This window comes from Gadus macrocephalus, chromosome 6, assembly GCF_031168955.1.
Source record: "Gadus macrocephalus chromosome 6, ASM3116895v1".
NCBI classification, from domain to species: domain Eukaryota; kingdom Metazoa; phylum Chordata; class Actinopteri; order Gadiformes; family Gadidae; genus Gadus; species Gadus macrocephalus.
Window position 1 is genome coordinate 12,738,268 of NC_082387.1, and position 13,645 is coordinate 12,751,912.

General features: G+C 42.7%; 1 protein-coding gene across 2 annotated transcripts in view; it reads right to left on the reverse strand.

The window, feature by feature from the left end:
* The window catches only part of hk2 (hexokinase 2), a 30,774-nt gene extending 17,261 nt beyond the window's left edge, over positions 1-13,513 (reverse strand). The window contains exons 1-8 of one of the 2 annotated variants that reach the window (XM_060054191.1): positions 13,397-13,513; positions 11,580-11,742; positions 10,487-10,635; positions 10,163-10,282; positions 7,385-7,480; positions 6,675-6,774; positions 3,863-4,046; positions 292-453 (exon numbers count right to left, since the gene is read on the reverse strand). In XM_060054191.1, coding sequence (XP_059910174.1) covers positions 292-453; positions 3,863-4,046; positions 6,675-6,774; positions 7,385-7,480; positions 10,163-10,282; positions 10,487-10,635; positions 11,580-11,742; positions 13,397-13,447 — 1,025 coding nt within the window. In that variant the 5' untranslated portion in view covers positions 13,448-13,513. Of the gene's footprint in view, positions 1-291; positions 454-3,862; positions 4,047-6,674; positions 6,775-7,384; positions 7,481-10,162; positions 10,283-10,486; positions 10,636-11,579; positions 11,743-12,793; positions 13,003-13,396 lie in introns of those variants that run through there. The other variant, XM_060054190.1, reaches the window with a different exon arrangement.
* Positions 13,514-13,645: the final 132 nt, after the last annotated feature.

Consider the following 13,645-nt stretch of genomic DNA (forward strand, 5'->3'; position numbering starts at 1 on the left):
TCCACCTGTCTAATCCTCCATGTCTCAGGCTCCACCAGCCATCTCTCCCTCCTCCGGCCGCCACTCAATCCCCCATATCCCCTCCCGCCTCTCATCCACGGAGACCATTCTGTCTCCCACTCACACCCAGCTCCCATTTCTCCCCCTCCAATATCTCCTCCTGTGACCCGCCCCCACCCATACCGGTCTTCCCAACACTCATACCCCTCATATATCCCCCTACTGTCTCTCCCCCACCTATACCCCCTACCGTCTCTCCCCTTCCCCCCATGCCCCCACCTACAGCCTCACCTGTCGTCTTCGATGGCAGAGACGTGGCCGGTGTTGAAGCTGCCCCTGGTCAGCAGGCCGGGGGTCACCTGACCCTGGAAGATCATCTGCTCTTTGGCCATCTTCACCAGGATGAGGCGAACCAACTCGCCCATGTAGAAGCCACTGATCATCTTCTCAAAGCTGCAGATGAGAGAGAGAGTGTGAGAAAGAGAGTTTTGTTCAGTGTCAATTATGAGGGCATTAAATGCCTGGTCAAATGTTATTTTTTAACGAAACTTAAACTTCTCATACATGTCCATTTAGGAAAAGTTAAATTTTCTGCCTTAGTTCTGCATGTATAAAACCCAATCTGTTCCTGCTGTGCAAACTTTAAAATATGCCACCACAGGTTGCTAATCAAGAGGGTTTCATAATGGAAAGACTGCCAATTACAAAGCAGGTGTTTGACAGTTCTTTGCATATTGCATCTGCACTATTCACAAGTTGAATTCCAGACAGACTCAGAACAGACATGGAAGCAGACTGATTTGCTGGGATAATTAGACCACATTAGACATGCAGGCCTCATGCTCAACCCAGAAGGAAAATGTTGTAAATCAAATGCACCAGATATGTCAGGCAGTGTGTGACACTGACTGACACAAAGTGAGTGATTTCAACAGTGTTGATTTGACATTGTGACTTGTAGAAAAAAAAGTTCACCCCATTTTGTAACACAATCACACACGACGGTATTACAAAAGGAGATTGTACATGGCTGCAATAGTATTCCTTCCTGGTCCTTTATTTACTAGGGGACAACACATGGTCCTTTATGTACTAGGGGACATCACCTGGTACTTTATATACAAGGGGACATCACCAGTCCCCTCTAAACTTATTTTCCCCATCAAATCCTATTGATTGTTTATGCAGCAACCTCCAAACAAACCAAAAAGAATGACAACTCACTCTCTTCTCCTTCCATCCCTATGCACTGCTCTACCATTGATAAGTGCTGCATTTCACACACCTGTAATCAGCAGGCGAGATAATTCCCCAAACCAATCGAGGTAGCAAAGTTCTGATTGATAAAAAATGAGCCAAGAGGTCTAAAACCTAAATTGGCTGATATAGAGGCAGGGGCAGTAAACTCAAAATCGATATTCCCACAGCGCATCACACATTACATTAGCTGAGGGATGGCTTTGGTATTTCAAACAAATTAGACTCAAATAATAGCTCTGAATCTTGCCTGCAGCATATTTGCAGATCATAGCCGCAGTTCATCAAAGTGCCCAATGTGTCATTGATCACTGTGACATTGTCAATGTTAAAGTTCTTGGAATACACAGACAGATGCATGAATAGATTAGAATAGATTCCATTGTATGGCTATCCGGTGCTGTATGAGGCGGTGATCATAAAGTTACCTGTGACGCGCCATGGACAAGGAGTTGTATTTCAAACAAATAACATTCAAATAATGGCTCTGAATCTTACCTGCAGCATATTTTTAAAAGAGAATCGAGAAATAATTTGTAGTGTGGTGTAGTGTTTTTAGTGTTGAGGAGGCCCTTGTAAAATTACTATTTATTCTCATCTGCAAATGTTAGGCAGGCAAAATAAAACCTTTGGTTTGCAGTTAATCACCGCAACCGGTGATCAGCTTGTTCATAATGCTCTAATCGGGATTCGAACTCTCAACCAAAGGCTCACCAGTACAAGGCATTATCCCATTGAGCCACTGACAAACCTGAACTGTAGCCTCATTCACATGGTCAAAATGTCGAATGATAAGCAGTAAGCACACAACTATGGCGACACATTAGTGCCATGAAGCACTAATGTGATAAAACATGCATTCCGGCGTATTATATTATATCAACTGCGAGCGCGCAAATTATCTCTGCGCACGCACGAGATAATCTGAAGATTGATGGTGCCGTTAATGCTTCTTCATAATAGTTAACTACTTTAAGGGCACCGACAATCCAATACCCGAGTAGCCTGGCTAACGCCAGACCTCAACTCAATCTACATAGAGTGGCGAAGTCACGCCCCTCCATTGCTTCAGCAATGGACGCTTTGAACACCGCCCACTCCGGCTCAATGCCCCCAACCTCCACAGGAATGCCTGTTGGCCTATATTTCTCAAATGCAACTATTAAAAAAAAATCTGTTCGATAACTTTTGTGAGGCTTGGTCTAAATATTTTATGTGGCGCTTTTTTACAATGACTCCACCTTTGGGTGCAGTACCAAATTTGGGTTTATGGGTAGTGGGGGTTATTGGTGACCATACCTGAAAATTTCAAGAGTTTTCGACTTACGGTATAGGCTGCAGTATGACTTTTACAGAATTTGGGGTGAAAATGAACTGAACAGAAACAATAGGGGACCAAGCATCTTCGCTGCTCGGACCCCTAATAATAATGATAAATTAAATCTATATGCCGCCTTTCAAAACCAAAGGATGCTTTACAATATGGGCAGGAACATTGAAGACAAAGGAACTTTGTGAGTAAGAAAAAGTCTTAAGACCATTAAGTTTAATGTAACAGGTAGGTAGTGCATGCTTTGCATTAAGTCAGCATTACAGAATTATGTGTTCCAGGAATATGCATTTCCGCTGCGTTTCTAATCAGGACGTGTTCACTTTAAGACGCATGGTTCTAATCGGCCTATCGCGTGCCTCCAGGAAGTAATGAACGTCTAGCTCAGGGGTCTCAAACTCGCGGCCCGCGGGTCGATATTTTGTGGCCCCCTACTTGATATCAAAGTTAAGTGTTAGTGCGGCCCGCACGTTTTAATTATTATTATTATTATTTATTTTTTTTGCAGAGTCGCTGCGCTTGCCCGTTGGCCTCATTTATAAAGCTTGCTGCGCACAAAAACCTTGCATGAGACGGAGGTGAAATGTGCTAGGCCAACGGTATGGCTTCTCCCAACTCTGTGTGCGCTGGAGATACGCCCTTTCTGTGTGTATCTCTTTCCAAACACCATGCACCTGACCGGGTTCTCTCCTGTGTGACTCCTCTGATGTATTTCGATCTTACTGAAGCATCTGAAACTAACCGCTTAGCAACCGAGTTCCTGAAGTTGTGGAGCTTCATATCCCTGAGCATGAAATGTGTGTCAGTTTTTTTTTCACTGCAAACGTTGGTAGGCTATTTATAGAAAATGTCTATGTTCTGACATGATTGATTGCATTTTATAACTGCATGGGCCTGGATACGTCGGTAGGGGTGTGTGTGTGTGTGTGTTCCTGTGTGTCCAGTGGGAGAGGAAATATCGACGTGTGAAAGAGTGTTTTGTATCAAGTTGAGGCCGACACATATTAATCGAAATTTATATATCACATGTTACACATGTATTAAAAAAAAATTCGGGTTGAAATCGAGCTCGGGCTCATAATTACAGTTAATGTGTCGGGCCGGGCCGGGCTCGTACAGAACGTGCACGGGCCGGGTCGGGCTTGACACACACACACACACACACACACACACACACACACACACACACACACACACACACACACACACACACACACACACACACACACACACACACACACACACACACACACACACACACACACACACACTTACAGCTGCCCTCCGGGGTTCAGGGAGCCTGCATCAATCTCGCGGTCGAACACGGTGCGCAGGTCGTCCAGCGCCCCGTCGTCCCCGAACGCCCCCCACTCCATGTTGACGCACATGCGGCCCTCGTCCTCCTCCACCAGCTCCATGTTCCGCACCTCCTCCATGTAGCAGGCGTTGGTGCCCGTGCCTGCCAGGGACGGGACCCACATACATCCCCCAATCAGCAGAGTCAATGGAAAGCCGGCCGGTTCCGTGACTCACCTCGCTTAAGGCTCAGTTACGGTTTCACGTCGACACAAGGCAATGACCACGCGGACGCTCTGACGCAATCGTGAACCTGTTTTGGTTCTGCATTGGGTTTTAGTGAGCTGACCAGTCATAGCCCTTGTCGAGGTTACAATTTGGAGGCACATGTCAGGCCCTTGCGGTGAATGCAAGGAGGGTCTGCAAGGACGTAATGGGTCTGTAAACCCCCTTGCGTTTGTGTTGACGTGGGACCATAACTAAGCCTTTACTTGCTAACCACTTGGGCCATGTGCCCTGCAGCAGACCCAGGTTTGATTCTGATCAGTGGTCCTACTTTCCTCTCACCCCAATTTACTGTCTGATGTCCTGCTTAGAGGGTTAGCAAGGTAGCTCAAAGCCTGGGTTAGTTGTACCACGAAAGTCGATCTCTTTTAGCGTCGCTGTATAACCATGGTGACTTATGCTCGCAACCAAACCTGGTCGGGAGCAGTTTTTCGGCTTAGTCTACCCGGAGATCGGCTACTTAAATCGGCGTGCGCAGCTTCCTAGCCCCTCCTCTGACAATGGCGTCACCATTTGTGGGTGTTCCCGTGGACCTCGGCGCACTTCTCGTACAGGCGTCTCTCCGGAGACAGAGGGTTTTACGGCACAGAACCGATCCCTTGGCATTGTCTGACGATATTCAGATTTCAGACTTTATTGTCATTGTGCAAACAACGAAATTGGGGTTCTTCATGAGAGATACAGATTCTCATCAGAGGGTGTTCGTTATTTGATCTTCCTTTTGGACCTTATGTAGACTATGCTTACTGTTGCGCATTGTGTCTCCGTGACAGAGTGCTAGAGTGGAGGTAGAGCGTCAGTCTTGAATTTCTGCGCGGGGGGGTTCGACTCCCAAGTGACGCGAAGTTATGTGAATCTTAAAAAGTCCCAATTCTCATGCATATGGAATAAGCTTATGGAATTATATGTTTGTGCTTATTTCGAATATTTTTTTCGAATATTTCCCATATTTTCAAGGCCGTGCTGGCACCACATCTATGGGGGTAAAATGCATGATGATAGACCGGCGAATTTGAACCCCGGTCGCTGGCATTCGGGTCTTATACTAATCCACTACGCTACAGCCGCTACCTCTCAGCGGTCGAAAACATGCGATACATTTCTTACATAGGGTGTATTTAAAGTGAATTCCCTAAATGATAGAATAAGGCAGGATGGACGTTGCTTATCCATTTTTAAATCATCATCATTCTATTTGGATTAATGGCGAACAATTCTGCATTTGGCATAGTTATTTTATAGACAATATGCAGAATCTTTTCACTAATACGCATATAGACTGCTTGATCTATCGTAAAGGTGAGAAAAATGACGCAAAAAACGCCCCTTTCAAGTGAACGCGCACTGAACCTAAAGCGGAAAACCTGGTTCAACTAATTGAATCTAAAGTGAGCTTCGTGGTACCATTTAACTCTGATTGCGAGTTGCGGCTCTGTCGAGCCAGGTTTTCCCAAGAAAGCCTGGGTATGTTCAGCGAGGTTCGTGGTATACCCCCCTGGTCCGGTTGATCAAATCACAGGACGTTCATCACAATGCATAAACCAATATATTTTATGGTCTCAATTTATACAGGCACTTTAGAGATCTCAATATCAGATTGGAAATATCAATTATTATCTGCCGTTTAGCTTGTACTTGAAGATAGATGGATAATAATATAGTTAACAGTCTTATCTAGAGATAGATAAGATGATCTGGTTATGGATACAAAATATGCCAGTTTATGTTTACAATGTTGGACCAGTACTATATAATTATTGTACCGGCCTATAATTCCTTCATCTGCCTTGAGACTCTAGACTAAATATAGGATATAAACAGTCAAAGGAGAAATCAGGTGTAAAATTGATCTGGGATATGTTTAGTAGGATAATGAGTTAGAATGTTCGTTTGGGAGCAATACAGAGCTTACGTGTTGTTGACGGATGTCACAAGCTCTGTGGTCGCCAATCTACCTATCGAGCCTCAAAGACAAGATGGCGTCGACGGGTGAACTACTGATGGTAATGTGTGTAAAAAATGTCCTTTTTAATAAACAATCTGTACACTTACAAAGTTATCAATGCCTCATTTTATATGTTAAGACCCTTTATTATAGTATCAAAGAAGTGTCGGGCTACTTCTAGCCTTGTAAGTGGTTTAAAAAAATCGATTTAGTTTTTACCATGAGACATGGCCCCATCGTTCCAATTTTATAGCGTTTTGGTTTGGCTAAAAACAGCCAACTTAAGAATGCGTCTATATGCGCTTTTTTGCTCCCAAACAAACATTCCAACTCCTTATCATACCAAACATATCCCAGAACCATTTTACACCTGATTTCATCTTTTACTAAAAGAAGCATTTAACAAAGAAGAAATGCACATAAAAAAAAGAAAACTACGCCTTCCAAGCAGCATGCCATCTGATTAATTTTAAAGGCAGAGGATCGTTAACCCGGCTGAGGGAGTTGCATGAGACCCCATGACAATTATAGAGCTGGAGCCCGGACTCTCTGATCTCTTACCGACAATCAGGCCAATCTCGCAGTGATGGTCTTCGTAGCCACAGGTCATCATTGTGCCCACCGTGTCATTGATCACAGCAACAATGTCAATATCAAAGTCCTGGGATCACACAGACACAGACAGATGCATGAAAAGAGTAGAATAGATGAATAGATTCAAAGCCAGTGGTGGACAATGCTGAATAATGTGTCATCATATAATCATGGAAAATTGTTACTGAATATAAACAGGATTATAAATTCAAAAAAACATTCTTAATACTCTAATTGAGGGACATTACATTAAAGTATAAGGAAAGTAGACAAACGAGTTTTGTTTGACTAGGCCTGCGACTGCCACATATACAGTCGCAGGCATAGCGACTGTATGTGTTTAATAAGCATATCTTAAAAAATATATGCTTTTAAAATAAATTGTCCTCCCCAGCATGAATATATAGCCTTGTTCTCTAGACCAGAACCCGATTCATTGGGTGTACCATACTCCAACAGGAGGTCACAAGGGGGGGATCTTGGAAGTCTTAAACCCAATCCCATTTCTACCCCTTACCCCTAACCCTTACCCCTCCCCCTTGTTTTGAAGGGGTAAGGGGAAGGGGTAAGGGGTATAAATGTGATTGGGCCTTAATCGCCCACTGAGAAACTTCGTTCCACTCTGCAGCCTCAAGCTGTTCAGAATGGATAGGTAACGAGCCAGCAGGTTGAATCACCCCTCTCTTCTGGATGGCTCTCCTCAGCATGGCAACCACGTCGTTTCCTACTACGCCACTCGCCGTGAAGCCCTTTGTCCAGGAGACCAGAATACTCTGCAGGAGGGAGGAAAAAACAAGAAGCTCTGACCATTATGCACCATGTTACCTCTTTTCCATCAGGATCAATAAAGTACCAGTACTCTGAATCTCTTAATATAAGTTACATTTAGCATACATTGTTCTACCTTGTTTTGTTCTTATGATTAGGACAACGCAGACATGAGTTCAACTGGCATCTTTATTTGAAGCAGGGCACTAGAACAAACAGCATCTGAAGTATTTTTCACTCCATCAAACGTAAATTACAGAATATCCAGGGCCCTCCTTGACACTTTTTTGACACTTTTGAATTTCTTATAAATTATATTTACAGGAAAGAAAAAGCAGCTTCCTGCAGGTAAGAAGAGCTATTATTTGAGTAATGGGTTAGAAAAGCCAAAGCCTCTGTATGTGCCAATTAAGATTCAATAGCTCCGGCTCTTGTGGAATTAATCATTTAAATCATGTAAATAACAGCTTCAGGAAATGCAGACCATAACAATGGCAGAGAAACACAATGAGGGAAGGCGAAGAGAGTGTGGGGACATTATGGTTGTTCATTGTTTCCTTAAAAGGGTTACTTGCTAACGGGGGGCCTAAATCCAGCGATCTGATTGGTTCATAACTGTTGTATAATGAGCGTATACATAACTGCTATGACGCGTGAAGGGGGTCGCCGGCCCTCCGCTGCGCGTCGGGGCCGGACAACGCCCCTTTGTTAGATGCTCCTCAATTTTAAATCAACAATATTGAGCAAATGGGATCACTTTAGTGAAAAAGAAAACCAAGTTGAACAAAGAAGAAATAATGTCTGACATAAGTGCAGATGGAAATTAAATAACTGTAGTATTACAGCCTAAAACTATTGGACATGACTGACAGTTACACATACACCTTAAGGCACCACTAGGGATTTTCACAAAATCACACATGCAGCTAGAACATTTCCCTCTTGCCCTATTTCACACATGGTATAGCAATTCCGGAATAGATTGGCCAAGGGGCGGTCCAACACATGTCCGTACTCGAACCCTTGTAGAGGCCAGCTGATATAAAACTAGCGAGCTGAGAGGAGCATCCTTGTTTTGGAAGCGCTAGTTCCAAACTAGTACATTCCTGAAAAACAGGAGCCTGTTGCTAAAACAATAAGGAGTATGGATAATGATATTGTAATCAATTCTCCTGAAAAGCATTGATGCATTAACATAAACAGTCGCTAAATCAACTACTTCATGAGCGGAGTCTTGCGATTGGTTTGCTCGCTCAATGTGAAAGCTTCTCCTTATGTGAAAGCTTCTACGTAAACCTTGACGTGCTTCTCCCGGCAATTTTAGTGCTTTCATTCTATGTTTAACCAGATTTTCCAGCATTTCGATCTCTTTTCCGATTTACACATGATCCCATTCAGGAAATGTACCGGAATATTTCTGCGGGAGACTGCGGGAGATCTGCAAATTAGCTTTAAAGGTCTCATATTATACCACCAGGTGTGAGCGTGAATAGACATAACAAGCCGTTTTGAAAATCTCCTTCATCATTTGTTTTAGTGACATAACAAGTGGGCTTGCCAACCTAGATGTGTGACGGTTAGATGAGCAACGTTTGCTACAGTCCACTGGGTAGGCTGGTAGACTGATCTATCCAGCGCAAATCTAGGTTGACACGCCCACTTGTGATGCCACTAGAGGCAGAATTTTAAAAACGGCTTGTAATGAATAATCACAACAAAAACAATCATACTAAAGTGACATTTATGAGCATGTTGAAGGTTGTTGTACCCGTTGAACAGGTTTTTTGTCATTCATGCTCTGAATTACAGCGATGTGACACAGGGAACTTAAAACTTGATACCACTTTGAGTCCAATGTGTCTATAGATGTGTTCTCTGCCCTTGAGCTGATCAGTCATTCCTCTCTATAGAGCCAAGTATCCCAGATTTAACTGCATATTAGTTTGGCTTTTGTTTAGGGCCTGGTACCTTCAAATTCCCCTTTTGTGCAAAAATGTAGACCAAACGATGGTCAATACTGGTCATGGTAAATTAAACCGGGGACGTCTTTATGAATGGATAATGGATTAAAATCTCTGATTAGAATTGTATCCCGCTAGCTCTACAACAGTAATACCGGTAAAAGGGTAAAGAACTACGTGGCCAACGGAGCTCCAGTGTGGGTGTACCAGAGATATCCTGTATACAATAATAAGGTTAAACAGACTTTACATAGACTGTAATTAAAACTGATTAAACTGACAGAATTTTTCACACCAAAAAAGTGCCTACAAAACACGAGTACATACCGATTCATGAACTCCGGATTGATTTTAAGTATCAATCCAGAAATATTGAATCAAACATGATCATGTTTGATTCAGAGTGGGCACAGGGAGGAGGGGATATGCAAAGAGGGTGTAATGTTTTTGTGAAATAAAACATTTATATTTTATTTTAAATAAAAAAAAATTCAAAGAATGATTGCAAACTAAGAGGTGCGCTCACACCAAAAGCGAACATTCTCCTCACGTAACTCAGAAAAGGTTTGCACATCTATTGACGTCTTTGCATTGGCTTTCTATGTATTCATGCAGCGGCTTTGCTTTTGGTGTGAACCCATGGTAACAATTAAATTGACTGATATCGTAATGATTATCGTAGCGACTGATATGAAAAAGTACAAGAAAACATAAAGTAAACTTTACCTCGTCCAGCTTCGTCTGCTGGCAGGGGAATGAGAAGCAGAAGCCGAGGGGAAGCTTTTTCTCTTTTATGCCCAATTTGTCCAGGAAATTGGCCAGACAATCAGCAATGTGGTCAAATAGCTGTTGATCATGAGATCAAGGGTTAGCAAGGTTAAGCAGACATTGACAGCAGACAATAACAGTTCCAATCATCAAAGTTGGTCCGGTTCATTAAGCAGCAAACAAAATGACGTACCATGGTTGAGCATTTGACCCTTAAGATTGGCAGCGAGCTGAGAATTCAAGTCCAAATTTCTAAAAGAGTTGGGGTTTGTCGTCCCTCACCTCAGAGCCAGTGCCCCTCATGATTTCCTCTGGAATGGCATAGATTTGTGACTCCATCTCCACATTCTGCTGGCCATTGCAGGACACCTTCACCAAGAGCACACGAAAGTGGGTCCCGCCAAGGTCAAGAGCCAAGAAGTGGCCCTTTTCTTAAAAATAAATTAAAGTTACGGTGAACATGGGGGATTTCTTCACAGGGCTATGGAAGTGCGATGCAGGCTTATATGTAGCCCTGCTTTCAGTCGTGATACACAGTTGGTGAGGCAAACACTGGTGAGAGGAAATATCACAGGTGAAAGAAAATTAGTTGAAAGGTTACAGAATCCACTTTTCAGAATCAGCAACGTTAAATGGCTTAAACCAACAGTTATTATTTTATTTTAGTATAAGCGTAGGTATGACACATGCCTGCAAGGGTGTGAATATGACAAGTAATTTGTGCTCTATTGTCAAGTGTAAATCGTAGCCCAGTTATTGACATCTAACACACGGTTTTTGACGGATTCATATATCAAGGCAAAGCTCTATCCTCGCCCACACGACCAACTTAATTTTTAAAAATCGATGTCCACTCCCAGCCTTCAGTTTTCACTTTATGAAAGACTTTCAACTAATGAAATCGGACATCTGTTTGATAGGGCCTTTAATAGCCTAATCTTGGGTTGTCTAGTCTTAGTAATGGGATGCCAGCAATAAGAAAAAAATCACATGTTCTGGCCTGAATCTCAAATGGGATGATCAAAATTAATGAAAGGGTCTCAGGGGTGACCAGCAGTATACTCAAAACAGGTAACAATAGCAGTTTGGACAATTTCCTTTATTCTGGTTTAAAAATATCATGATGCACAGTGGGTAAACAACCGGTAGAATGAGAGCTGTGGATGGACTGTGGTTCAGCAATGCAGCAAAAATGATCAGTCCGCCAAGAATTTCAAAGGCTTCGATTTAAAGTGTTTGTTTTGATGATACACAATGGAACCAACCAGAGGGCTGGAGTCTCCCTGAACAAGGCAGGGGTTTACACCTAATAGAAACTCCCAAAAACACAAAGAAAATGCAGAAACCGTTGCAGTAACTGTGGCCGGTCACTTACCAGTGCCGTCAGGGGTGGATCGTACAAATGTTGGCAGCATCTTAAGGGCGGCGGTTGGGTTGGTGTCCCGGCCCAGGCCCTTGTCCATCTCCCGCCTGAACCGCAGCGACACGTCCATCAGGTTTGCATCAGACAGCTGGAGGTGGATCAGGTATTGGTCCACCTAAGAAAGACGCAAAGAAAATAAAGGATATAACGTTCACCATTTTCATTTGCAGCTCTATTGCTAGACGTTAATGCATGGAGGATGAAACATCAACAGTAGATTGTAGATCAGTGTGGGATATCAAATCACTAGACCACCCAGTCACTTTTCCGTTCCACGCTTGGAGAAATGTAAAACGTTGCTTGAATTGCCACTTCCCCACATGGTTCAAACTGTAAAGGAGGCTATTTTTCAACTGCTTGCTTTCCCTTATACATTTGTTAACCTAGACAAATCCTCATCATTTATCATTTACAACCGGTAGTCATTTGAGTTGTTATGATATTTAATGTATCTGATGTCCCTTCAATAAAAACATAGATTTCAAGTGAACCAGGGATGAAATAAACATATGACTTAAAAGATAGCATTTCCAGAATGAAAACAATGTCATCCTTTTTCTGGGTTTACAGAAACGAGCTGATATAACCATCTCCTGAATCACAAAATGGTATTAATCTATCTAGGGCCTGAATAAGTAGAAATAAATAAATCAAGTAGACAACAATGATAAAAAAGTAAGTAAGGGTAATTTTAGGTAATTGGTTTAGGGTTGCACATTTAAGATTAGGGTATTGGTTGATATGAGGTCTTTTTAGATAGTGTAATGTATTAAGATGGCTAGGTGTTGATGAATTATTATTATTACGTTATAATGCCCGGTTAATCTAGGGTCCTACAACTAGGCTCCTCATCTGAGAACTGATCACAATACTAGCATGTGAGGCAGACATGCAAGTGACGTCACAACATGGGGTTCGAGTTGGCTACATCCTAGATGACCCGACACATCACATGTGTCCACCATTGTGGACGTGGTGGTGTCGACTGACCACAAGCACTACTACGCACGCCATGCATACACAGGCAGTTTGGCGGCCGACTCAATCCTTACCATCCAATCCGACAATACACATTGCCCCACACACTCTGTAGTAAACAAAGAGATGCTAGGCAATGCATTAACATGAACCCACTAAGCGACTTGTTAATTTCGTCAAACACTCACTTTCTGAACATGCTCATGATGGAGTTCCGTGAAGCAGTAAGCCTGCAGATTGGACGACGACATCTCCGATGCTTTGTTTACTGGGATAAAATATGACACGAACAACTTATTTTTAAAGTTGTCTGGATGTTTTGGGGCGTGTAAGATGCGGTGTTAGGGTCAGTTTTAAATGAAGTGATGCTGGGAGTGCTACTGCGCAGGCGTCAGAAACTTCTTCCTCATAATAGTAATTTGAGTAGGTCGCGTCACGCCCTGTTTTAGCTTGTGATTGGCTACCAGTGAGGCGCTGTTGAATAAATACAGGCACACGGTCGAAAAGAACGAGGAAAACTGAGTAAAATGAGGAAAAGAAGTGTGAGCCCATGTTCATCTGAACAAAAATAACACCAACAACTCGTTTTAAAACCTGCGCGATGTCACCTTGAACTTAAACAGAGCTAGACCCTCTCAGGAACTCCCAAATTGTTTCGGTGGCTGCCACCCTGAAACATGACACATCGAAATACATATTGGTCTATATAAACCTATTAATCTTAACCCCAAGTGATACAAAATTGATACCACGCAAATAAAATATGTTTAAAGAAGAACGATTTACGATACCTTATCGGCCACACATTCTGGAGACAGGTCGGATGCCATATCCAAACTCATAGTAGTGAACGGGAAGTGCAGAACGCTGAGTGGTAACTGGTTTGGCAATTCCCCACAGCTGTAGCCTACGCGACGTCAGGTATCTAACGTAGTAGGTGTGTGTAATAAATTAAATTAAATTGCACAACAAACACTCTTTAATGGAAAATAATAATAATAATAATAATAATAATATGAATTATTATTTGCATTATTGTT